At 40.4% G+C, this 25,806-nt stretch overlaps 1 gene segment (V, D, J or C); it reads right to left on the reverse strand.

Moving 5' to 3' along the window:
- Positions 1 to 20,390: 20,390 nt before the first annotated feature.
- Positions 20,391 to 20,891, reverse strand: LOC101607419. The segment is given in 2 exon segments: positions 20,391 to 20,713; positions 20,837 to 20,891. Coding segments are annotated over 2 exon segments (378 nt in total).
- Positions 20,892 to 25,806: the final 4,915 nt, after the last annotated feature.

Here is a 25,806-nt window from a genome sequence, read left to right on the forward strand (position 1 = left end):
CATAGCCCTTGTCAATTCTCCCTCCACTATGATCCTGAGAATTGTCTATGGATCCCTCTCCATGCAGACGAGGCTGCCTATCCAAATATCATCTATACAGAGGGCTCATTCCATCCCCAGCAAGACTCTAGGGAAATAATTTTCCTATCCAGTTCTTTTTCTCATCAGAAGAATCTGAAATGACAGAGATTCACCCATTGTACTGGGTCTCTGAGGGAATCAGTGATTCTGAGGTATGGATCTAGTTCCTGACCTCCAGCCTCCAGAAGCTGATTCCCAGCTTACTTTACAAACAGGACACTGTAAAGGGTCATTATACATAACTATGTTTTGCAATACTGAAAAAGACTCAGGAAGAAAAAAAAAAAAACTAGCTTCTTTCAGGCAGTTAGTTATTACAAAAGCCATGAGAGTAATCCAGAAGATGTCACCTCACCTTAGCAGGAAAGAACTCATGTCTGGTCCAGTTTAAACCACAATGGCTGCATTCCCCCAGCCATCCTTACAATCTAGCATACCAACCAGGAGCTGTCAGCCTTTGGGGTCATTCTTTTGAATCTTCAAACCATTCAGGCTTTCCTTTTACATGCCTGAATCCGAAGACAGAATCCAATTTTATTTGATTATAAAGGCTTGTACATGCTGTTCACAGTCCATTCTCTACCCTGTGATCTCTGTCAGTACATGTAGGTCGGGCTCTACTCTATCTGCCCTGGCCAGACAGAGAAGAGCACTGTTCCTTGTCCTAGGTAGTTTTCTGCTTGCCCTCCCTCTGTGTCATGCTTTGAGGTAACTTCTTGCTTTAATTACATGTATGATTTCTCTATGATCTCTGAGTCTACCATGTGTATATTTCCTGTGCACTCTGGATATACCAAGTGGGTATTTCCTCTAAACCTTGAGCCTGCTACATGTTTAGTTTCTTCTAAACCCAAATAATCAAGGGTATAACTCATTTGATCTCCCATTTCTAATCTAAAATTCCTGTTCTCTCCTTTGTTACTTTCTCTCTGCTATTCTTAGTTATGACCACTTAACTTTCTTCCATGGGGATGCTCTGGGTTGATGTAGTCTGTAATACTTAATGTTGACTGTCAACATGACACGATGTAAAATAATCTAGAAAGCAAATCTCTGAGAGATCCACTTCATAATGTTAACTGGACAGACTGCATGGTGGGTATTAATGGATCTCAAGTGCTTTCATACATTCAATGGAGCTTCTCCTCTCCAGTGAAAACAGGGCTTGGGCACCTCATGCTCCAGGGCCTGGTGTGAACCAGCAGGACTAACATAAAGAAGAAGATTCATACCACATCCCACAGTCTGACTGCTGAATGGAATTCTGTGGGTAGGTGGAAAGTGACAATTAACTAAGAACACAACATGTTTATGCTCTGTCTAGGCTCCCCATGTACTAGCTAAATTCTCAGGTCAGCAACACTGACTGTGTGTCTTTGAAAGGAGACACAGAAAAGAGACATGCAGATCCTCCTCCTCTTAGAGACAAGAAGCAGTAGTGACTCCACTGGACCAGGAGCTTTGCCATTGAGCTGTATACCAGCCCTTACTGATTGAGGTTTATGTGCTCCTTCCTGCCCCCTTCTTCTTGCAGGCCATGAAGATAGATTTGTAACATTGTCCTGATGTTTACATTTTTTTTTGACCAGTGACTTATTACATAAAAACAGAAGAATTACCATGAGTATGCCTGCAGATCTTCCTATTGTTAAGGCAGTTCTATGAGAAAAAAACCTTCGCAGGAAGATACACAGGGAGCTTTGATGAAGAGAGCATGTCATCATGTGTTGCCAACACAGGGAACATGGGTGCAACTTCTTCTTGGAGCTCAAGGAACTCTCTCAGAATCTAAGAAATCAAAAAACATAGCAACCAGGATGTTTTTGCATAATCCTCTAGTGGCCCCACATTTCTTGAGAGAGTTGCATAGGAAGATTCTTTCTATTTAGACTAAGGTCTTTGGGAAGTGTGTAGTGGTTTCTCAGGAAAGGACAGCACACAACAGTCTAGGAACTATGACAGTGAGTAAAGCGAATGCCAGTGTGAACTTGCACTTATAAATTCCATCAGTCCTATCTTCATTTCTTTTTTTAAAAATTATTTATTTATTTATTTGAGAGTGACAGACACAGAGAGAAAGACAGAGGGAGAAAGAGGGAATGGGTGTGCCAGGGCTTCCAGCCTCTGCAAATGAACTCCAGATGCGTGCGCCCCCTTGTGCATCTGGCTAACATGAGACCTGGGGAACCGAGCCTCGAACTGGGGTCTTTAGGCTTCACAGGCAAGTGCTTAACCGCTAAGCCATCTCTCCAGCCCTCGATAATTTTGTTAAATAAGTTCTCCATGACTTTAGTCTGAGTTTCTTCCCCTTCTGGTATTTCCATGATCTGAATGTTAGAAGGTTTATGGGGATCCCACATTTCCCTCATGTTCTGTTACAGAAATTTTTGAAGTTATTTAAACTTTTGAACTCTCAAACTGTTTCTTCTGTTTTCTCTTCTTTGTGTGAGTTTCTATTCTCCACATGGCTGACTCTATTCTTGAGAGCTTCCATAAAATTTTGAGCTAGTTCAGTTAGCTTTGCATTTTCTACTTTTCTATGTGCAGTTTATATCCCTCTGACAAGTTCTCTTTTCACATCATTTTCTGATTTTCTTGATGTTCCTTGAAATTCATCCTTGCACTTATTTAGGTGTTCATTTAGCTTAGCCAGCTGATTTTTGAGGTCCTCTTTTTTTTTTTTTTTTTTTTGTCTCTCCTTCCTATCTTTTAATGATCTTTGGATCCCTTCCATTTTCTTATCCATTAGGTCAAGCTTCCACACAATTATCAGCCCTTTGTTGTTTTTCTGTAAGTTCTACTATTACCTTGGTCAGGGTTGCATTGCTCTCAATTTCATTTTGGGGAGAGATTCCCCTCTCATGGGACAGGGCAGCTTTCATGTGAGTCCTGTGGGAGTGAGGAACCTTTCACATGGGCAGCAGGGAGTGGGTATCTTTTGCCTAGGGATAGGTGGAGCGGGACACCTTTTGCATGGGGGGAGAGGAGTCCAAGGTCATTCAGAGTCAGAGGGAGTGAGTCTGAGGTCGCTTGGAGGTGGGGGAAGTAGGTATGAGGCTGTGCAGGCAGGGTGGAGCTGGTCTGAGGTTAGGAGAATGGGGTGAGTGGGTTTGAGTTCCAGTGCGGACAGGGGGAGCAGGTCTGAGGTTGCGCAGGGGAAGAGGGAGCTTGTCTGAGGTGGCACAGGTGGGTGAAACAGGTCTGAAGTCACACGGGTGGGGAGAGTGGGTCTGAGGTCATGCCAGTGGGGGGGGGGGACGAAGGTCTGAGGTTGTGTGGGTGGAGTGAAGCTGGTCGGAGGTCACATGGGCGGGGGAAGCCAGGTGATTGCCCATGTGCCACAGTGCAGGTGTAACTATGCTGGCCTGTGTCCCCTTGCCTGCAGTTTGTGCAGGAGGAACCTGAGCCTAGAACTAGGACCAGGATGGCTGCTTGAGAGGTTTGGGGGACTGGTTGGCTACCTGAGAACATGGGAATCAGCCAATTACCTTTATTGCCCATTTTCACCTCCCACTGGAGGTGTATTAGAGAGTGCTCTCACCTAAAGGACCCAATGAGCCTTTAATATCTTCCCTTTCCTTCCCAGGTAGGTGTGGCATGGTTAGGCAGATTCCATCTTGACCAGAATTCCCAATCTTCATTTCTTATATAGAACATTAATCACTGTTGCAAAATCATGAGGGGGTAATATCAAGGTAGATACAGAAATTAGAAATTAGAATTAGAAGTATTATTATGTTGTTGTTATTATTTATATTTATTGTTTTTGTGGAGACAGTGTCTCAATCTGAAGATCACATTGGCCTCAGATCCACTATGTAGCCCACACTGATAACCATCTTTTATTTGGACTGCTGTAATTACATGCATGAGTGATGGAAACCAACTGTTGTGGACTCTTTGATTCAGAAACTATGATTTGTTTCATGGCCCACTGTGCTCTGTTGACACATGTCCAGGAAAGTACAGGCATTTCACAACATGTCCTCATGCAGCTGGTGAAGTCTAATGGAAAAAGTAGGTTCATGTTAAATGAGCCATAGTTTCAACTCTAACTGAATAAGCTTTGAATAGGCTCCTCCCAGAAATTATACTCTAATTCACTAAAAGAGACATCTATGTAACTTGTTTGAAGACATAGATCACATGGTGGTTGAGGAGGTGAGAATGAATTTCAGAGCCTCAAAGCTTAGCAGGAGTAATTTTGAATGCTGCCTTCATGACATGAAATTCCTGTTGTACTCATGACCACATAGTGTCTGTTGTTACCTGCATAAAACATGCAACACAATTGGTTCCATTAATATTCTATCTTGGGTGGTGAATGAGTACAAAATACAAGACATCAAACTAGAAGAGGAGCTAGTCGTTAAAATTGTTTCAGTAGAAGAATAACAAAAGGCGAGCACCCACTGAACAGCACCTTTTGTCATTCTGCTCTGCTTCCTTATTGTGGGTGTGAATGTGACCAGCTCTGCCTTGCCTCCCATGCTGACGTGGAACCTGAAACTATATGCTGGATTAGGTCCTGCCTGCCTACATTTAAATTATTTATTTATTGATTGATTGATTGATATGGACACATTTTGTATGTAAACACCATATATTGGTACCATGCTTTCCCTCCTCCCAGCCCCTTTTCTGAAGAGGCCTTCCTCATTGGGGATGCAGGTCAACTTCATGGGTGTTTTGGGTCATGCATTATGGGGCGGATATCAGTGTGGGGGGAGAGACAGTGTCTCTGTGCAAAATGTCCCAACTTGTGGCTCTAACAATCTTTCTACCCTCTCTTACACAAAATTCCCTGAGCCATGCTGGGAGCATTTTAAGTCTACTTCAGTGATGGGCACTTAGGAGCTTCTAAACGTATAGTTTGGTAGGTGTTGAGTGTTCTCAGTATCTTTCTCCATAACCTTTGTGTTGATATCAGTTTAACTAAGAGAGCAGTATTCTTGTTCATTTCCTCAATTTTTCTATGGTTTCAGCTGGGGCCAGAGTGGAGTGTGCTGGGTTATTAATCTTCTCAAGTCCAGTTCCCATTTGAATAAAAAGAAGCAGATTCTCCAACAGAGAGTGAAGTCAGTGCCAGTTAAATGGATAACCATTATTAATTTAGAGAGAATTATAAGGGTTAGTGGGAGCTTGACAATGGAAAGCAGAATCATTATCTAGATATGATTCAGATTTGTTTCATAGTTCCAGATTTGGTTTTCTTTCCACTGAGTGGATCTGTTAGCCAATCCAAGAGCTATTGGTTACCAGTCATGACATCATATCAGGTTGTTTGCTTCTGAGTCACTTAGTCTTTGAGTTGATTGGACAGATGTTGGCCACTTTCCCTTTTAGCATATGTAGAACCTTACAGCACTAGATGGGCAAATTATCTGACGACTGGCACTCCTCTGGATTCCAATCAGGTCTCTCCATGGTCTGTGCTGATGGCGATTGGTGTCTTCAGCAGAAGGACCTTACAATTAATCTCTGGTGGGTAATCCAGTGCTCTAACAGAAGTCAATCTTGTTTGCTTTGGGAGATCTAGTAGGTTTCTCTGATCAAGAGCTCATTGTGGATGTAGAATATATCCTGCCACAGAGAGTTACAGGCCAGTACCAAGGCAAAAGAAAAAAAAAGCAAAATCCAGAGAAGCAAGAGAAACAGGAGAAATTTGAGGTTAGGTTTCATCTCACCCTCTCCAGGACCCTTTGATTCAGGTGCTCCCTCTAAGGTTTGCTTGAAGGTTGAAACGTGTTGTCTGATTACCACAATAAAGGTTTCTATGGTACCACTTCAATTTGGGCTCACATTTTGTTTTCCCCTCAACACTTTCCCTTTCATAAGCCCTGTTCTCCCTATTGTCCAGGCCTCAAGATGCTATCTAGTTATGTTAGCAACTTGGGTTGATCCAAGTTAGGAACTGCAGACAAGTGAGATCATATAATGATTGTGTTTCTGTGAGTGTGTGAGTTAACTTAAAATGATCTGTTCTATGTTCGTCCTCTATCTTTCTCCTCTCTAACTGTTGTATATTAGTTATGTTTTTCCTCAATTTCTTAGTGGCCAGTGGCCTGTAACCCCCACTTCCAGCTTGGGGCTACCATCCACAAGGAGCTTTTGATCAGAGAAACCTACAAGGTTTCCCAAAACAATGACAGACTTCTGTCAGAGTACTTGATGACCCACCAAAGGCCAGTGGTAAGACCCTATTGCTGAAGACTCCATATGCAGCTGACACGTAAAATGGAATGGCATGGCTGGAAGCCAGGAGAGAGTCAGTCCCCAGACAGTCAGCGTGTCTAGTGCCAGAAGGTGCTACATGGGTGACTGGGGGAAATGACCACTATCTGTCCAAGCAACTCATTGTCTAACCTAATTAGCAACAAATAACCTGATGTGATGCCCACTCAAGTGCAATAGTGGCACACAGCCATGATGGGGAACCAACTGCTCTTGATTTGGCTAACTGATCCCCTCAGTGGTACGAGACCCATAGCTGGAGCTGTGAAACAAGTCAGAACCATACCCAAACATAAGCCCACTCTCCAAGCTACCATCAATCATGGGGTACAAGAGGGCCTACACCTATCAAACTGTCTATCAAAAAAGAAATTGTTATCTCAATTTTCCAGATGCTAACTTACTCTCCATTGGAGAATCTGCTTCTCTTTTTCAGATAGATGCAGATCCTAAGGAGAAAGCTGCCCCAACTTACCTCAAAAGGGGCCCGACTGAAACTAAGGACAATTGGTGAAACAAGCAAGGGTGATGTTTTCCTGTGAACCAGATACCAGCACAAAGGAGAAGGAGACCAACACAGAGAAAATTCAACTCCTACCAAATCAGAGAGCCAGAGCCTCAGAGGTCCCCAGAAACTCAGCACTGAAGCAGACCAAAAATGAACCCAACATGGCTCAGGGAAATTTTGCAGAAGAGGGGACAGAAAGAATGTCAGTGTCACATGTTGGGTCATGATATGCAGAGACATTTATCTTACCAATAACTGTGGGCTAACTCCACAATGCACGACCCATTTACATCAACAAGGAGGGTCCAATGGGAGGGGGTAGATCATAGATGAGCCTAAACAATGGTACCAAACTGCCTGTATTTGCTGAAAAGAAAACTAATAAATTTAAAAAAAAAAGAAGAATTATTTGGGTTTTAGGAGCTTTACATATAGCCTTTGTTGTGTTGAGATATAAACCCTCCATGCCTATTCTTTCCAGTGTTTTTATCATGAAGTGGTATTGTGTTTTGTCTGCATCAGTTGAGATTATTATATGGTAGTTATGGTTCACTTTATATGTGGTATATTACATTGACCCATTTCCATGTGTTAAACCATCTCCACATCCCTGCAATGAAGCCTACTTGATAAAGGTGGATAATGCTTTTGATGTGTTGTTGAATTTGGTTTTCAAGGATTTTGTTTAGGATCTTTGCATATAAGTTCAGTAGGAATTCAGGCATGTAATTTTTTTTCCCCCTGCTGTATCTCTGTCTGATTTCAGTATTAGGATGATTCTAGCTTCAAAAAGGAGTGAAGGAGGATTACCTTGTCTTGGAATATGCAGAATAGTTTGAGAAAAAATAGTTTCAGTTTTTGTATGAAAGTTTGATAGAATTCAGCTGAGAAGCCATGCAGTCCTGGACTTTTCTTTTTGGGGAGGTTTTTGATTACCTTTTCAATCTCCATGGATGCAATAGGTTTGTTTAGGAGATTAATTTGCTCTAAGTTTAGTTTAGGTAGATGGTATGTGTCTCGGAATTCATCCATTTCTTACAGATTATTTAATTTTTTGGATTAGAGGTCTTGGACATATGTCCTGATGATACTGCCAATTTCATTGATGTCTGTAGTGGTCTCTCTTTCTTCATTTCTGATTTTGTTAATTGGAGACTTATCTTTTTTGTGTGTGTGCTTGATAACTTTGGCCAGGGGTTTATCAATATTGTTTATTTTCTTGAAGAACCAGCTATTCCTTTCCTTTAACTTTTTAAAAATTGCTTTCCTAGTTTCTAATTCATTAATTTCTGCTCTAATCTTGATTGTTTCTTTCCATCTGGAACTCTTTGGGTTGGATTATTCTTGTTTTTACAGCACCTTTAGATGGACAGTCAGGTTATTTATTTGTGATCTCTCTGTCCTTGTAATGAAGGCATAAGGGCTATGAATTTTCCCCTTATTACTGTCTTGATTGAGTCCAGAAAGCTTTGGTAGGTTGTGTTTTCATTATAATCCAATTCTAGGAAATTTACAATTTCCTTTTTGATTTCTTCCATGACCCATTCATTGTTTAAAAGTGTGTTGTTTAGTCTCTAGGAATTGGTGGTGTTCTTGATGTGTCTCTTGCAGTTAATTTCTAGCTTTAAAGCATTGTGATCTGACATGGTGCAGGAAGCTACTTCAATTTTCCTGGCTTTATGAAGGCCTCCTTTATGACCTAATGTATGGTCAATTTTGGAGAAGGATCCATGGGCTGCAGATGTGTATTCTGTAGGGTCGGGGTGGAAAGTTCTATAGATCTCCTTTAGGTCTAGTTGACATACAATGTTGTTGAGCTCCATTAATTCCCTGTTGATTTTCTGCCTGGATGATCTATTGATGATAGTGGAGTATTGAAGTCTCTAATTATAATACTGTTGGTGTTTATTTCTGTTTTATTGTTGAGTATATTTTGTTTTATAAACTACGGTGCCCATATGTTTGGCATATATATATTTATGATTGTGATGTGCTCATGTTGGGTCATTCCCTTGATGAGTAAGAAGTGACCTTGTTTGTCCTTTTGATTACATTTGGTTTGAAGTCTATTTTATCAGATATTAACATAGCAACATTTGCTTATTTTTTTATTTCCATGTGCTTGGAATATCATTTTCCAACTTTTCACCCTGAAGTGGTGTCTATATTTAGTGATGTGGTGGGTTTCTTGAAGACAGCAGATTGAAGGATCCAGTCTTTTGATCCATCCTAATAGCCTGTGTCTTTTGATGGGTGAGTTAAGACCATTAATATTTAAGGTTATTACTGTGAGGTTTGAGTTAATCCCTACCATGATGAGGTGTTTTATGTGGTTTTTGGTTGCTTACTTGTGTTATGCACTGTTTGGAGTCTGCTTTATTTTGGTTATTTTGATCTTCTTGATGGCTCCTGAGATTGGTTGTTTGACTGTTCTGTGTAGAGTATCCCTTAAACTCTTCTCTGTAGGTTTTGCGTTGTGTTCATATAATTATAGAGTTTACTTTTTTCATGGAAAGGTTTTCTTTCACCATCTATGTGGGATACTTTTGTTAGGTAAAAAAGTTTTCAAACTTTGAAGTGTTCCATTGCAGGCCCTTCTGGCTTTCAGAGTTTCCACTGAGAAATCTTATGTCATTCTAGTGGGATTGACTTTTTATGTTGTAAATTGCTTCTCTCTTGCTGCTATTAACACTCTCTCCTGGTTTTCATTGTTAATGGTTTTAACTATGATGTATTTTGGAGAGATTATTCTTTAGTCCTGCCTGTTTGGTGTTCTGTGGGCTTCTTACATCTGGATGGGCCTCTGTTTCACAAGATTTGGAAATTTTTCTTCAATAATTTTGTTGAGCATGTTTTCTATGCCACTGGTCTGGATTTTCTCTCCTTCTGTTATGTCCATGATCCAGATGTTTTGTCTTTTTAGAGTGTCTCAAAGTTCCCTCATATTATGATCACATGATTTTTTTGAATTTAGCAAAGATTTTTGCCTCCCTATTAATTTCTTCTGTCCTATCTACCAGGTCAGAGGTTCTGTTGTCCACATGAGTAACTCTATTGGTTAGTGGTTCTATATAAATTCTATTTGATTTTTTTTCTTCTGTAATGTTTTGTATAGTTTCCTTCTCTTTTTTGTGGTATGATTTCAATTCAAATTCTAATTTTCTTGATGCTTCTTGTAATTCATTCTTGCATTTGACCAAGTCCTGGTTATTGAGGTCTTCCATTTTTTGACTTATCTTCAATTTATTCATATCTCTTTGTGGGGTTCTAATATTTTCTTCCATCAAGTTAACCCTATTGTCAAAAGCTGAATTCTCTAAGAGATGATTCTGTTCAATTTCATTGGTATGATTGCTGGTTCTTTGATAGTTTGCCTCAGGTTCAGCATTTTTTTTTTTTTAATCAGGATCTTATTGGTTGTTGTGATTTCATTTTGGGAATGAATTTCTGTTGCTTTCTCTATGATTTCACTGGAGGTTTCCATAGTAGTACTAGGCATCCTTGTTGTAAATCTCTCAGTTTTCTGACTTTTTTTTTTTTTTTTTTTTTTGCATTGTGGTCTACCCATTTTAGGAAGACAGTTTATTTTTTGAGGAGGAAGCAAGTTTGTGTCCTTTGGCCCATTCACCCTCTGACTCAGTTGAACAGGGATGTTGATACTTAAGAGTCCAGTCAAGATACCAGAGCAAAAGGTCTGATTCCACAGTTCACACAAGGATCAAGCCCCTCAAGCAAGGCACAATGAGACCTACCAGGACCAGGGGACTAGGAGGAGTAAAGTAACAAGGACCTGGCCTAAGTCATGCTGATCCCACTAGGATATGGACCAGTTCAGGCAGCCTGGACTTGGGAGGTAGGAGGAGCCCACACACTGACCATGCAGGAAATTCAGACCAGGCTGTGGAAGAGGACCAGAAATGGGTCCATCTTACTGACTCCAGACTACTGTACCTGCCCACACACTGACTGCACAGGGAACTCAGACCCTGGCTGTGACCCTTTATTTATTTTGGTTCAGTATTGAGAAGGAAAATGATACACTCCCTCTTGTATAAGGACATTTATGTGTCACATATAGCAACCTAATTAATACAAAAAAAAACCTTGCCACATAAATTTCCTTAATTTATATCTGTCAATTCACATTTTCTACATTCCTAGTCTTCATGGGATGGGGTCTGATTTCTAGTAACCATACTCTAAGACAAAAGTTTTGCAAACACAATCTAAATCTTGATCTCCTCTATCCTGTCTCTCTTTCTCTCTCTGTACTCATGCTTCCACATAACCAGTGATCACTTCACTTCCCTAGTTGTACCAGGACCAACAGTATGATGGTTTTCATTGGCTCACATATAAAATCTTCTATACATGTTTATATACAAATCAGCTCTGTTACCATTATCGTGCAAAAGGAGGAACATGGCTAAAGTCACTATTAACTACTTTAGGAGAAATTTTGTTCACGAGAACAGTTTTCGCTTATTTTTCTCTGGACCTCTTCCAGAGGGGATGAATAGGTTCATGGTCCTTAAAAATAGTAGGATCACGCGGTTAAGATTGGGGATAGGTACCACGCCAAAGCAGCCTAGGAGGAAAAAAAAAAACAAAAAAAAAACTCAGCAAAATACACACTTTTACTAAAAAGTGAGGTGTATAGGAAATTGAAGCGGCAGCGGAGAAGTAGAAGAGTTCCTGAGCATCCAGAGCCTGCACAGGCGGGAAAAATGACTCTGGCAGCTCAGCCAACCACCGTAGCACACGAGAAAGCCGCCAGGCTTGGCTCCAGCCGCAGGAAAAGCCAGGTGCAGGAGCTTTCCCTTACACCAGCGCTCTCCACAACTCAGGAAACGTGAGGGGAGAGTGGCAGCGAGCAAGGGAGGAGCAGACCACGAGGTAGAAGAATGCTTGGAGCAGCGAGACAACCAGAGCAGCTGCAGCTCCCTCCCCTCCCACCACCACCACCTGAGACCAGCTCCAGCGAACACAGCAGCAGCCCGGGACCCGGCCACACCAACTTGGGCTGACAGCGGGACCCAAGGAGGAGCAGAGTTAGGTAGCAACATCAGCGGCTCCAGCACCAGTAACAGCGGCCCCAGAAGCAGCAGACCCAAGAGCAGCAGCTTCAGGGGGAGCAGCAGCAGTGGACACAGCAGTAGCAGCTTCAGCAGCAGTGGTGGCTCCAGCAGTGGCAGCTATAGCAGCAGCAGAGGCAGCAGCAGTGCTGGGTCCAGCAGCAACACCTTCAGCAGCAGTGACTACAGACCCAGCAGGGGCAGCTTGAGCAGCAGCAGTTCCAGCAGCAGGGGTGCTGATCTGCAGGGCCTCACTTGCCAGGCTCGGTTTGCCCTGCAGGAAAAGCCAGTGCCCAGCTCCAGAAATCAGAACAGCAGCCTGAGGACCCAGGCAGCAACTTGACTAAGACCAAAATCATCCAAGGTAACTGGGATTGCAACAGGGAAGGGTCTCACTTGGTAACAAGCTGACATGGATCCCTAAACAGACCAGAAATCTTAACCTCTTTGTTGATAGATGATCTGGTTGTTATAATAACTACTCTTGCATACATACTCGAGGCTGTTTTTGATTGAATGTGTACAGTGTTTAGTTAAATTTTAGAATCTACCTGTATCTTATTCCACTCAGCCTGCTTGAATACTCCCATAGCAGGGAAACTCAACCCCTAAGAACATCTTTGTAGATACTCTGAGAGTCTTAAGAGCCACACCTAACACCTTAAGGTCCTACCCTGAAAATATATTACATCAAATCAATTGATACAGCTAAGAATACACAGCTAGCTAGAAAATCCAAGCATTAACTTAATCCAAGATGCAAAAATATATACATTATAACACAAGAAACACTAAAAAGCAAGATGATATAAATCCACCTAAAAGTATAAATGCATCAGAAATGTCCTCCAGTGAGAAAGAGTTAGAGGAAATGCCTGAGAAAGAGTTCAAAAGAATGATTATAAATATGTTCAAAGAGGTCAAAGAACACTTCAAAACAATCAAAGAAGAAATCAAAGAGGAAATCAAAGAAGAAATCAAAGGAATCAAAGAAGATGCAGGACACCAATTTAATGAAATAAAGAAGGCAATACAAAACATAAATAAAGAAATAGAAATAATAAAGAAAAACCAGTCAGAATTACTAGCAATGAAGAACACAGTTAATGAAATAAAATACTCTGTAGAAAATCTCACCAGTAGGATGGATGAGGGAGAGGACAGAATATCTAAGCTAGAAGACCAGGTTGCAGACCTAATGCAGTCCAACAAAGAGAAAGACAAACTTATAGAAAAGTATGAGTGGGAATTTCAAGATATTCGGGACACTATGAAAAGATCCAATATAAGAATTCAGGGCATAGTAGAAGGAGAAGAACTCCACTCCAGAGGCATAGTAGGCATCTTCAACAAAATCATAGAGGAAAATTTCCCCCAAATTGGGAAAGAGGTGCCAATGCAGATACAGGAAGCCTTTAGGACCCCAGCCAGACAAAACCCGGAAAGAACCTCTCCTCGCCATATTATAATCAAACTTCCAAACACACACACCAAAGAAAAAATATTGAAAGCAGTTAGAGAGAAAAATCAAGTTACCTACAAAAGCAAGCCCATCAGGATTACAGCAGATTATTCAACACAAACTTTTAAAGCAAGAAGGGCTTGAAGTGATATATTCCAAGTTCTAAAAGATAACAAATGTCAACCAAGGTTACTTTATCCTGCAAAGTTATCCATTCAAATAGATGGAGAAATAAAGACATTCCATGACAAAAGCAGGTTAAAGGAGTATTTGAAGACAAAACCAGCTCTACAGAAAATACTTGATAGAATCCTCCATGCTGAACAAAAGGAAAAGCACACATATAAGGAACCTAGAAAAAACAAGCAATACTCAAATACTAGTTAACAGAAGAGAGCGCAGGTAGAACCAGAAACACAGACACACACACAAAAAAGGCAAACATAAATACACACCTTTCAATAATATCTCTTAATATCAATGCCCTCAATGCCCCAACGAAAAGACATAGATTTGCAGACTGGGTTAAAAAGCAGGATCCTACAATTTGTTGTCTCCAAGAAACTCACCTTTCTACAAAGGATAGACATTATCTTAGGGTGAAAGGTTGGAAGACTGTGTTTCAAGCAAATGGGCCTAGAAAACAAACAGGGGTTGCTATCGTAATATCAGACAAGGTAGACTTTAGTCCAACGTTAGTCAAGAAAGATAAGGAAGGTCACTTTATATTGATTAAGGGCACACTCCAACAGGAGGACATTACAATCCTAAACATATATGCACCTAACATGGGGGCTCCCAAATTCGTCAAACAAACACTATTAGAATTAAGGTCACAGATAACACCAAACACAGTGGTGGTGGGTGACTTTAACACCCCACTCTCATCAATTGACAAGTCATCCTGGGAAAAAATAAACAGAGAGTCATCTGGACTAGATGAGGTCATAGAAGGAATGGACCTAACAGATATATACAGGACATTTCATCCAAAGGCTGCAGAATATACCTTCTTTTCAGCAGCACATGGAACATTCTCTAAAATAGACCATATATTAGGACACAAAGCAAATCTTAACAAATTCAGGAAAATTGAAATAATTCCTTGCATTCTATCTGACCACAATGGAATTAAACTACAAATCAGTAGCAAGAAAGGCTATAGAGCATACACAAAATCATGGAAACTAAACAATACACTACTAAATGATGAATGGGTCAATGAAGAAATCAAAAAGGAAATCAAAAAATTTATAGAGTCAAATGATAATGAGAACACAACATACCAAAATCTCTGGGACACAATGAAGGCAGTTCTAAGAGGTAAATTTATAGCCTTGAGTGCCTATATTAAGAAATTAGAAAGGTCACAAGTAAACGACCTAATGCTTTGCCTTAAAGCCTTGGAAAAAGAAGAACAAGGTAAACCAAAAAGAAGTAGACAGGAAGAAATAATAAAGATTAGGGCAGAAATTAATGAAATAGAAACAAAAAGAACAATCCAAAGAATCAATGAGGCAAAGAGTTGGTTCTTTGAAAGGATAAACTAGATTGATAAACCCTTAGCAAATCTGACCAAAAGAAAGAGAGAAGAGACACAAATTAATAAAATCAGAGATGAACAAGGTAACATCACAACAGATTCCAGAGAAATTCAAAAAATCATAGGGACATACTATAAAAGCATATACTCCACAAAGTATGAAAATCTGAAGGAAATGGATGATTTCCTTGATCTATATGACCTACCTAAATTAAATCAAAATGAGATTAATCACTTAAATAGACCTATAACAAACATGGAGATCCAAAAAGTTATCAATAATCTCCCAACTAAAAAAAGCCAAGGCCCGGACGGATTCACTGCTGAATTTTACCAGACTTTTAAGGAAGAGCTAACACCATTGCTTCTTAAGCTTTTCCAGGAAATAGAAAAAGAAGGAATTCTACCAAACTCCTTCTATGAGGCCAGCATCACCCTGATACCAAAACCAGGCAAAGATAGAACAAAAAAAGAAAATTACAGACCAATCTCCCTCATGAACATATATGCAAAAATTCTCAACAAAATATTGGCAAACAGAATACAAGAGTATATCAAAAAGATCATTCACCCTGACCAAGTAGGCTTTATCCCAGAGATGCAGGGATGGTTCAACATACGCAAATCTATAAATGTAATACATTACATAAATGGGTTGAAGGACAAAAGTCACATGATCATCTCATTAGACGCAGGGAAAGCATTTGACAAAATCCAACATCCCTTCATGATAAAAGTCCTACAGAGACTGGGAATAGAAGGAACGTATCTCAATATATTAAAGGCTATTTATGACAAGCCTACAGCCAACATATTACTAAATGGGGAAAAACTGGAAGCTTTTCCACTAAAATCAGGAACAAGACAAGGGTGTCCACTGTCCCTACTTTTATTTATTATAATTTTGGAAGTCTTAGCCATAGCAATAAGGCAAGAGACACACATAAAAGGGATACAAATTGGAAAGGAATAAATCAAGTTATCATTATTTGCAGATGACATGATTCTATACATAAAGGAACCTAAAGACTCTACTAGCAAACTGTTAGAGGTGATCAAAACCTACAGCCATGTAGCAGGATACAAAATAAGTACACAGAAATCAGTAGCCTTCATATATGCTAACAGCAAACACACAGAGGATGAAATCAGAGAATCACTCCCATTCACAATTGCATCAAAAAAATTAAAGTACTTTGGAATAAACCTAACCAAGGAAGTAAAGAATCTATACAATGAGAACTTTAAAACACTCAAGCGAGTAATTGCAGAAGACACTAGAAAGTGGAGAAACATCCCTTGTTCTGGATTGGAAGAAGCAATATTGTGAAAATGGCAATCTTACCAAAAGCAATCTACATATTTAATGCAATCCCTATCAAAATACCAAAGGTTTTCTTCATGGAAATAGAAAAAACAATCCAAAAATTCATTTGGAATCACAAAAAACCTCGAATATCTAAAATAATACTGAGCAACTAAAAAGAGGCTGGTGGTATCACCATACCTGATTTTAACCTATACTACAGAGCCATAGTAACAAAAACAACATGGTACTGGCACAAAAACAGACATGTAGATCAGTGGAACAGAATAGAGGAGCCAGATGTAAGCCCAAGTAGCTATAGCCACCTGATATTCAATAAAAATGCCAAAAATACTCATTGGAGAAGAGACAGCCTCTTCAGCAAATGGTGTTTTGAAAAGTGGATATATATCTGCAGAAGGATGAAAATAGATTCTTCTCTCTCGCCATGCACAAGAATTATGTCCAAATGGACTAAAGACCTTAACATTAGACCAGAAACTCTGAAACTGCTAGAGGAAAAAGTAAGGGAAACCCTTCAACATATTGGTCTTGGCAAAGACTTTCTGAATACAACCCCAATTGCTCAGGCAATAAAACCACAGATTAACCACTGGGACCTCATGAAATTACAAAGATTTTGCGCCACAAAGGACACAGTGAAAAAAGCAAAGAGGCAACCTACAGAATGGGAAAAAATCTTCACCAGCTATATATCTGATAAAGGATTAATATCTAGGATATACAAAGAACTCAAAAAGTTAAATAATAAGGAATCAAACAAGCCAATCAATAAATGGGCTATGGAGCTAAATAGAGAGTTCTCAAAGGAAGAAATACCAATGGCATATAAGCATCTTTAAAAATGTTCTACGTCACTAGTCATCAGGGAAATGCAGATTAAAACTACATTGAGATTCCATCTCACTCCTGTCAGGTTGGCCACGATCATGAAAACAAATGATCATAAATGTTGGCGGGGATGTGGAAATAAAGGAACCCTTCTGCACTGCTGGTGGGAATGCAATCTGGTCCAGCCATTGTGGAAAACAGTGTGGAGGTTCCTAAAACAGCTAGAGATTGATCTACCATATGACCCAGCTATAGCACTCCTAGGCATATATCCAAAGGACTCATCTCATTTCCTTAGAAGTACGTGCTCAACCATGCTTATTGCTGCTCAATTTATAATAGCTGGGAAATGGAACCAGCCTAGATGTCCCTCAACTGATGAGTGGATAATGAAGATGTGGCACATTTATACAATGGAGTTCTACTCAGTGGTAAAGAAAAATGAAGTTATGAAATTTGCAGAAAAATGGATGGACCTGGAAAGTATTATACTAAGTGAGGTAACCCAGACCCAGAAAGCAAGCACCACATGTTCTCTCTTATATGTGGATCCTAGCTACAGATGACTGGGCTTCTGCGTGAGAATGAAAATACTTAGTAGCAGAGGCCAGTAAGTCAAAAAGGAGACAGAAAGGGTAGAGAAAGGAAGGGAGGAGGATACTTAATAGGTTGATATTGTATATATGTAATTACAATGATTGTAATGGGGAGGTAATATGATGGAGAATGGAATTTCAAATGGGAAAGTGTGGGGGTGGGGAGGGAGGGAATTACCATGGGATATATTTTATAATCATGGAGAATGTTAATAAAAATTAAATAAAAAATAATAGGATCACAAGACAAGGGCTGAATGAGGCAGTAAATAGTCCAAAGTAATAAGACCAGCAAAATTTTGGCTATCTCTGTCTTAATTGAGTTTATGAGGTAATTTCAATTATTTGGAAATTATTTGTATGAAAATTGATTTACTGGCCATATCAATGTTTGTCTAATGGCATACCACTACAGTGCAGTATTCACATGGATTTTTCTCTATGGAGTCTGTCTTAAAATATCTTAATGAGAATTTTTGTGATTATGTAATAGCTCATCAGGATAATCTAGCTTCCATCAAATAAGAACAGAAACAATGGTATCATGATCAGTTTAATAAACGATTAATGTCAAACTTTTCCTTTGTAAATAGTATATGTAGACAGGAATAATTCTATTTCTATCTCTTTCCCTCTCTTTTATGTCCATTTTCCCCCACTATTAAAAGTTTTTTTTGCTTCCTCAGAAAATGCACTTCCAACTGTGTCAGACTGAGCGGTCCCATGTAGGAGAGCTTGTTAGGGGTTAACATGGTGGTACACACCTTTAACCACAGTACTTGGGAGGCTGAGGTAGAAGGATCACTGTGAGTTCAAGACCAACCTGAGACTACAAAATGAATTCCAGGTCAACTTGGGCTAGAGTGAGACCTTTCCTCAAAAAAAAAAAAAAAATTATATATATACATATATATATATATATATATATATATATATATATATATATATATGTCACTCTTGCCATGCAGAAGGAAAGCCAAAGCCAAAGTTGGCCCTTGACACCTGAAGGGAAGCTGTGCCCATAGATAATAGCTATGTCCACTCCTCTTTGGAGCTTTTCAGTTCCCTCAAGCCTTTCCATGCAATGAGCAGAGTGTTACAGAACAGGGATGTTTGTGGGTACTAAATGCTCTAAACTTCATGTTTTAGAAATGTTTGCATGGAGATCCAGGTGTGGTGGTGCATGCCTTTAATCCCAACATTCGGGAGGCAGAGGTAGGAGGATCGCCATGAGTTTGAGGCCACCCTGAGACTCCATAGTGAATTCAAGGTCAGCCTGGGCTAGAGAGAGACACTACCTTGAAAAACTTTTTTTTAAAAAAGGAAAAATTTGCATGGGAATTACTTTTCTATTGTAGACCAACCTTAGTTCAAAGTGGAAGAGATTTCTAAATCATGGAAATGATGCTGATTTTGTCTAAATACATACAACCTTAAAGAGAGTGTCCTAATGCTGTATAAAACTTCAGGTTCTTGTTAAAATTTAGGCTACAGTATCAAGTGGGGTGTTGAGAATATACTGCGACTGACATATGTAACCAACCCCAATGTACAACTTCTAAAGTGGCATGCACATGATGGACTGGCCTCTAGATAAATTTATATTTATCACTTGGTGGAGCTCCGGCTTCTGTTGATCACAGGTGAGGAGTATTGACCCAGGGGATGTTATGATAACCTATATTAATTACAAAAAAAAACATTAAAATAACAGAGTAGCAATATATTTACCTATCAAGGAAAAAGAAAAAATATACCTGTTATCTTTAGTTGTTATTTTTTCAAAATATGCTTAATTGTCTGAGAAAAGAAAGAGGAGATGAGAGGGAAGAGAAAGAGTGAGAAAGAGAAAAACGTTTTGGACCTTACCAGAGCTTCTTTTTCATGGAAATGAGCTATAGGCACATGGGCCAATTTATACATCTGGCTTTATGAGGCTACTAGAGAATTGAACCAAGATCAAATGGCTTTCCAAGTCAGTCCCTTTAATATCTGAGCCATATTCCTAGCTAAGGTTATCGTTAGTCAATTCATTCATATGTGTGTCAAAAGTCAGCTACATGATTAAGGAAGTGCTTAATTTTCTGTTCTATATATTAGGATAAATACTGAGGGTTTTTATGAACAGATTTGTTGAAAATACTACAAAGATATACATACACACACACACACACACATACACACATATATATATATATATATATATGTATGTATGTATATATAAAATCTATCCCATATTAAAATTCAGGGTTAGAGAGCATACTGTATTTTTACTGCCAACATCTAGTACACTGTCAGCTGCCTCATCAGGTCTGAGGACAGCATGAGTAGACAGCCTGCACCTTCAGGCACAGAGAACTTAGCTCTCTTGAGGAGAACCAGAGATCATGTCTCAAGTATTAACTTTCATGACTACAAGAGCATACAAGGAAGTTTAGAGCTATTATCCATACTCTAATTTCCTGTATTAGAACATCTCTAGTTGGAGTATCTGTAGTGACTTCTGTTGTCCTGGATCAAAAACGCTAGTGAAATTCAGATTCCTGGAGTATAAATCTCTTTCTCACAGGAATGAGGACAGGTATAGTTGCATAGATGTCCCACTAGGCCATTTTACTAAAAACTTCCAATGACAAACAGCATTTGGCTGCTAGTCAGAATGCTGCAAGCAAGTGAAGACACAAAACAGCAGCTGGGGCAGCCCGGCCTTCCACTTCTGCTACCCTGGGAGGTTTATGTCATGACTTGTGTCACTGTGAGAGGGAACTTTTTCCTCTGCTGACAGTAATAAATTGCAGCATCCTCAGACTTCAGGCTGCTGATGGTAAGAGAATACTGTGTCCCAGATCCACTGCCACTGAACCTCGATGGAACCCCACCTGCCAAGCTGGATGTACTGTAGATGAGGAGCTTAGGAGCAGCCCCTGGTTTTTGCTGGTACCAGGATAAAGCATTATAAATGTTTTCACTCGCCCGACAATTGACGGTGACCCTGTCTCCCAGAGATGCAGACAGGGAGGATGGTGTCTGGATCATCTGGATGTCACATCTCACCCCTGAGATAGCAAATTAAAAAAAAATATTCACACAGTTAATACTATGATGACAGGATTTCCCTCAAAGACAAAGCAGCACTGACCTTAGTGTTTGGGAAAATTCCATGGCTTAGCTTTCCTTACCTGGTAGCCAGAGCAGCAGGTGCCCCAGGAAGTGAGCAGGAGTCCGCAGGCCCATGCTGTGAACTGATGGGAACTGACTCCTGCACAGGGTGTGAGCAGCCTATTAAGAAGTTCTCAGAGCAGTGAGCTGTGCTCTGTGCACATGCAAATCAGCAGAGTTGGGCAGGGCTAGGCACAGCTGCTGAGCTGAATCTACTTAATTACTCAGTAAAGGCCCAGTGTCTCCAAGTGTTCCCTGCCTTAAGGAACAGCACAGATGTGCCTGCAGAGAAAGTCCTTGTCTTGGAAACTAAAGGATGACATTTCTCCAGTGTGAGCAGTATAGTATTCTGACCTGTTCTAAGGCCTGAATGTGTCTCCTGATTCCTATTGCATCTATAGCACTGCCTGTCAGGACACAATCCAAGAAGATGCAACAAAGTTTCCCAGTTCCTTGATTTATCATAAATTAGTATTACTATGGACACACATGATTCTCCTTAACATAAATTCAAACATATCCTTAGTGTGACATTGAAGTAAAACACATGTATATACCACACACAAATACATATTTCATAAATAAATACTACAAGTAAAAATTAACAATGAGCATGGACCCCTGCTGATTTTAGAGATATATCTGCATGGATGAGGACATTTCTTCCAGAATCTGGAAATAAATATTGGAGAGAAAAAGCTTGGACTGAAGCTTTGACTCAAAGGGGCTGAGTCAGTCAGTCAATTAAGGTCCTTGGAGGAGATCACCCCAAGGATACAAACAGATGTTGGCTGGAGGCATGTCTGAGGGTCTGGGCTAAAGAAACACAGCAGATACCCCGCATGGGCGTTTCAGTGCCCTGCCTCAGGAGTCATCTATGGAAAGCACTGTGCTGTAACTCAGAGAGGTAAAGTCAGGATCTCTGAAGTACAGCCTGAAGGATCAGAAGCAGAAATTCTCAAACAGCAGAGCATTCCAGAAGTCCAAGCAAGACATGCCTTCCTTATGTACCTAGCCTGGTGAGTGCCACCTAGTTACCAAGGGTACTGGATGACACATGTTCCAGAGGATTGTCAGGGTGAAGGCTGTGGAAACTTATCTCTCAATTCAAGTCAGAAGGGAAATAAAATAAAATTAGTATCCCTGCATGAAGGCTATTAATCAAAGTATTTCTGTGGGGGCTGGGAAAATGGCTTAGCAGTTAAGGCATGTTCTTGTGAAGCCTAAGAACCCTGTTTTGATTCCCCAGGATCCATGTAAACCAGATGCATAATGGGGTACATATGTCTGAAATTCATTTACAGTAGCTGGAGGCCCTGGTGTGCCCATTTTCGCTTTCTCAAATAAATAAATAAATAAATTTAATTTAAAATAAAATATTTCAGTTGTTGTTATTGTTTCAATTAGGTAAGGGCCAAACTTGATGATCTAAAAAAGCCTTCAACTGAGTGTACCAGGCCTACCCACATAGAGAAAGTGGACCTACTGAATCAAGTTGATGACCATTCATGCACTCTCACAAACATCCAGAATGATGTTTGACTCATTAAGCTGACACATAAAATAAACCATCATTTCTATTATTATTATTCTATTATCTATATTAAAATATTCTATTTTTTCTTTATTTGACACAGAGAGAACAAAGGTAGAATTGATGTGCCAGGGACTCTATCCACTGCAAATGAACTCAGTATGCATGCACCACCTTGTGCATTGGGCTTTATTCAGATCCTAGGGAACTGAACCTAGGTTGTTTGGCTTTGCAGGGAAGTGCCTTAACCACTATGTAATCTCTCTAGCCCTATCATTTTATTTTCACGTAACTCATGCCCTTGTTGAAGTGAATTCTACTAGTTTATTGTTGAGTACCAACAGTCCCTCCAAAAAGAACAACTATAATAAAACAAAGAATTTAATAAATGTTATTACCTCAAACAACCATTTGCACTGCTATCAATCTTGTGGATCCAAGTATGCTGATGCTCCCTTGGTGCAGTTTGGATCCTAACTACATGTTATCAGCCAGGCACCTGAAGGTTCCTCTGGGCCTTCTGCCCCTCAGTGCTCCTGGTTCTCCTTTGAACATGGCTCTTCTACCCCAATGATGCTTCAGGTGGTCACCCTTCATACATAAGACTCTGTTTTCTGTGGAGGAGGTGGTCAAGGGAAAGGTCCAGAATGGGTGCTCCTTCACTTCCTCCTCCTCCTCCTTTAGTCCATGTGCTTTCCTTACTGTGCATGTGCAGGAGACACACACTAGAAACTGGGAGAGTGTAAGCCTCACAGCACAACATAAAGCAAACTCTGATCATCATGTGACTGGTGGATTACAAATCTGCCCAGGTACGTGCAGGTTGTAGCCGCTCTCCAGAGGTTGATCAGCATGAGCAGAGACAGCCAGCACTCAGCTCCTGGATGATTCTGTGAAGACGTTGGAGAGAATCAGGTAAATTTTTTGTTCACTTATGTTGTGTGTAAATGTGTATGAGATTCACGTTGCTTGTATGCATATGTGGACACAAAGGTGAGTGCCAGTGCATAGATGTATGTAGGTATGTATGTGGAAACCATAGTTCATTGATTTCCTCTATTTTTATTTGCCTTGATTTTGGAGGAAGCGTCTTTCACTGAAAGTTGAACTAACCAATTGACTAGATTAGTTATCCAGCAGATTCGGGACAGCAACCTGACCTTACCTCCCCAACACTGGGATAACATGTGCATGCCACAATGCTGGCTGTTACTTGACTACTGGAGATCTGAACTAAGTTCCTCAAGCTGGCACACCAAGTATGTTTCTAAGACATCTCACTGCCCTGCCCCCAGGCTCTTATGTGACTCAAGTGAGTGCTGTTTGAACTTATTCTGGCAGGTCAGTATGCATGTTCATTTTTAAGCTCATCAATTGGATTATAACATTCTCTTTACAAGTCAGGATTCAGGTAACATCCAGATGCAGGGAGGAGTAGAGAACAATTTTGTAATCAGAATGCTCCCTCTCTTCTTCTCCTCACTTCCTATGGCCACATTGATTTCTGAGATGAGACAACCAACTTGGCATGGTCTGAGTACTTACTCAGGGAATGCAGGTGACAGTGGTGTCCTTGGGGGTGGCGGGATACTGGCAAGTGCACAACTATGTAGTTTCTAGGAAAAAAAACATATTTGCTACAATCACAACAGAAGACCATCATGGCATATTGATTTGGGGGCCCTTGATGCTATTAACAGCCACACTCCATTGAGAATGCTGGATAACACACCTGACAGGTACCTGGGTCAGATATCCCAAGTCTGTCTATAGCCACATAGGTCAAGTCTTCTGTTTGTCCCTCTAGAACACAGCACAGAAAGAACTGCCATTCTCCTCACTTTACAGAAAAGAAAACCACTTTCATTCAGATTCCTTACTTAGTGACAAAGGGAGAATCCTCACCTTCCACATAGGAGCTCTGTACATCACGGGAACTGCAGGCAAATCAATGTGGCACCAGTCTCTGTGAATGGAGGCAGTCACCACCTGAGTGTAGATGTTGAACATAGTTATGCAGGAAATCTGCAAAAAGAAGATGGTCTGTTCTGTTTCAGAACTGTTGGTGCCACAAAGATATTGACAAAACTTTGAGTACCAGGGAAAAAAGATGTTGATTCCAGAGAACCCTAGAGAATAATTCATTTCCCTCTCCCAGGTCTAGCTCTCCTCATCTGAAAGCAGAGAGGTGGGTGGGAGGAGGAAGAAAAGGGTTTGCAATACCATATTGCTGCCCTGTGCTTATGTCCTCTGGGGAGGTTCAAACACAGGTTGTGGACAGCTCTCCCTTCCTCTGCAGAGACTCAGTGACAAAATGCACACATAGTCCCTTTTCCACAACTGGACAAGGCCTCGGACAATCACATCCAACTTCATCTACATCCCTGAAGTCAGAGGATCAAAGTGTTTGGACATCAACACCCATACCTAGCAATGGAATCACTTCTAAAAAGTGTAGTATTGAGACCAAAAGGAAAATACTTCTTAGCTCACTGACATAACACTTTTCTCAGCTCAGCCAGATAAAAGTAATTTCATGCCTTCCAGCTATTGCTGCTTCTCCCATCCATCAGGTAGCAAAGGTTCCCAACATGACATTAATCTCAGTAAACCCAAAGTCTTCTGCTACAGAACTTGGTACCAAGGAGTGGGCTGAGATGAACCTGACTATGTGGATGTTGATCTTTTGGAACCTTTGTTTTGGAGGAATAGGCATGGACTTGGTGCTTGCAAAGGAAGATGTCTTTTGGAGTGGTAAGGCAAGTTTTATGGACTATTCTGATGAGAGTCTGAGAATACTAAGTGAAGACCACATTGAACTTCGAGACTTGGATTGTCAGTTTTCTAACAGGAAGGAAAGACTGCGGAAGACTTCGTTGGAACTGGACTACTGGCATAAGGGCTGGCTGCGTCCTGCTGCCCAGGCTCAGAGAGTTTGATCAAGGTTAAATTTGTAATGAATTGGGCTGGAGAGATGGCTTAGCGGTTAAGCGCTTGCCTGTGAAGCCTAAGGACCCCTGTTTGAGGCTTGGTTCCCCAGGTCCTACGTTAGCCAGATGCACAAGGGGGCGCACACGTCTGGAGTTCGTTTGCAGAGGCTGGAAGCCCTGGCGCGCCCATTCTCTCTCTCTTCCTCTATCTGTCTTTCTCTCTGTGTCTGTTGCTCTCAAATAAATAAATAAATAGATTTAAAAAAAAATTGTAATGAATTGATGTTTTTGGCTAAAGATATTGGACTGAGAGATTTAAGATTTTAAGCTGAAAACCTCAAGCAAGTTAAAATTGCAGGCACTGAGACTCATTTTAGGTTACTGAATCTGCTATTGTCAAACACATTAGCTATCTTAAAGGAAGATGGTCTAATTGCTTTACCATGGAAAGGATGCCTGAGGAAAGACTATCATAGAAATGCAAACACTTTTGGAAAGAGTTGATTAGAGAAGGAACCTGCTTTAC

This window comes from Jaculus jaculus, chromosome 6 (genome assembly GCF_020740685.1).
Source record: "Jaculus jaculus isolate mJacJac1 chromosome 6, mJacJac1.mat.Y.cur, whole genome shotgun sequence".
NCBI classification, from domain to species: Eukaryota; Metazoa; Chordata; class Mammalia; order Rodentia; family Dipodidae; genus Jaculus; species Jaculus jaculus.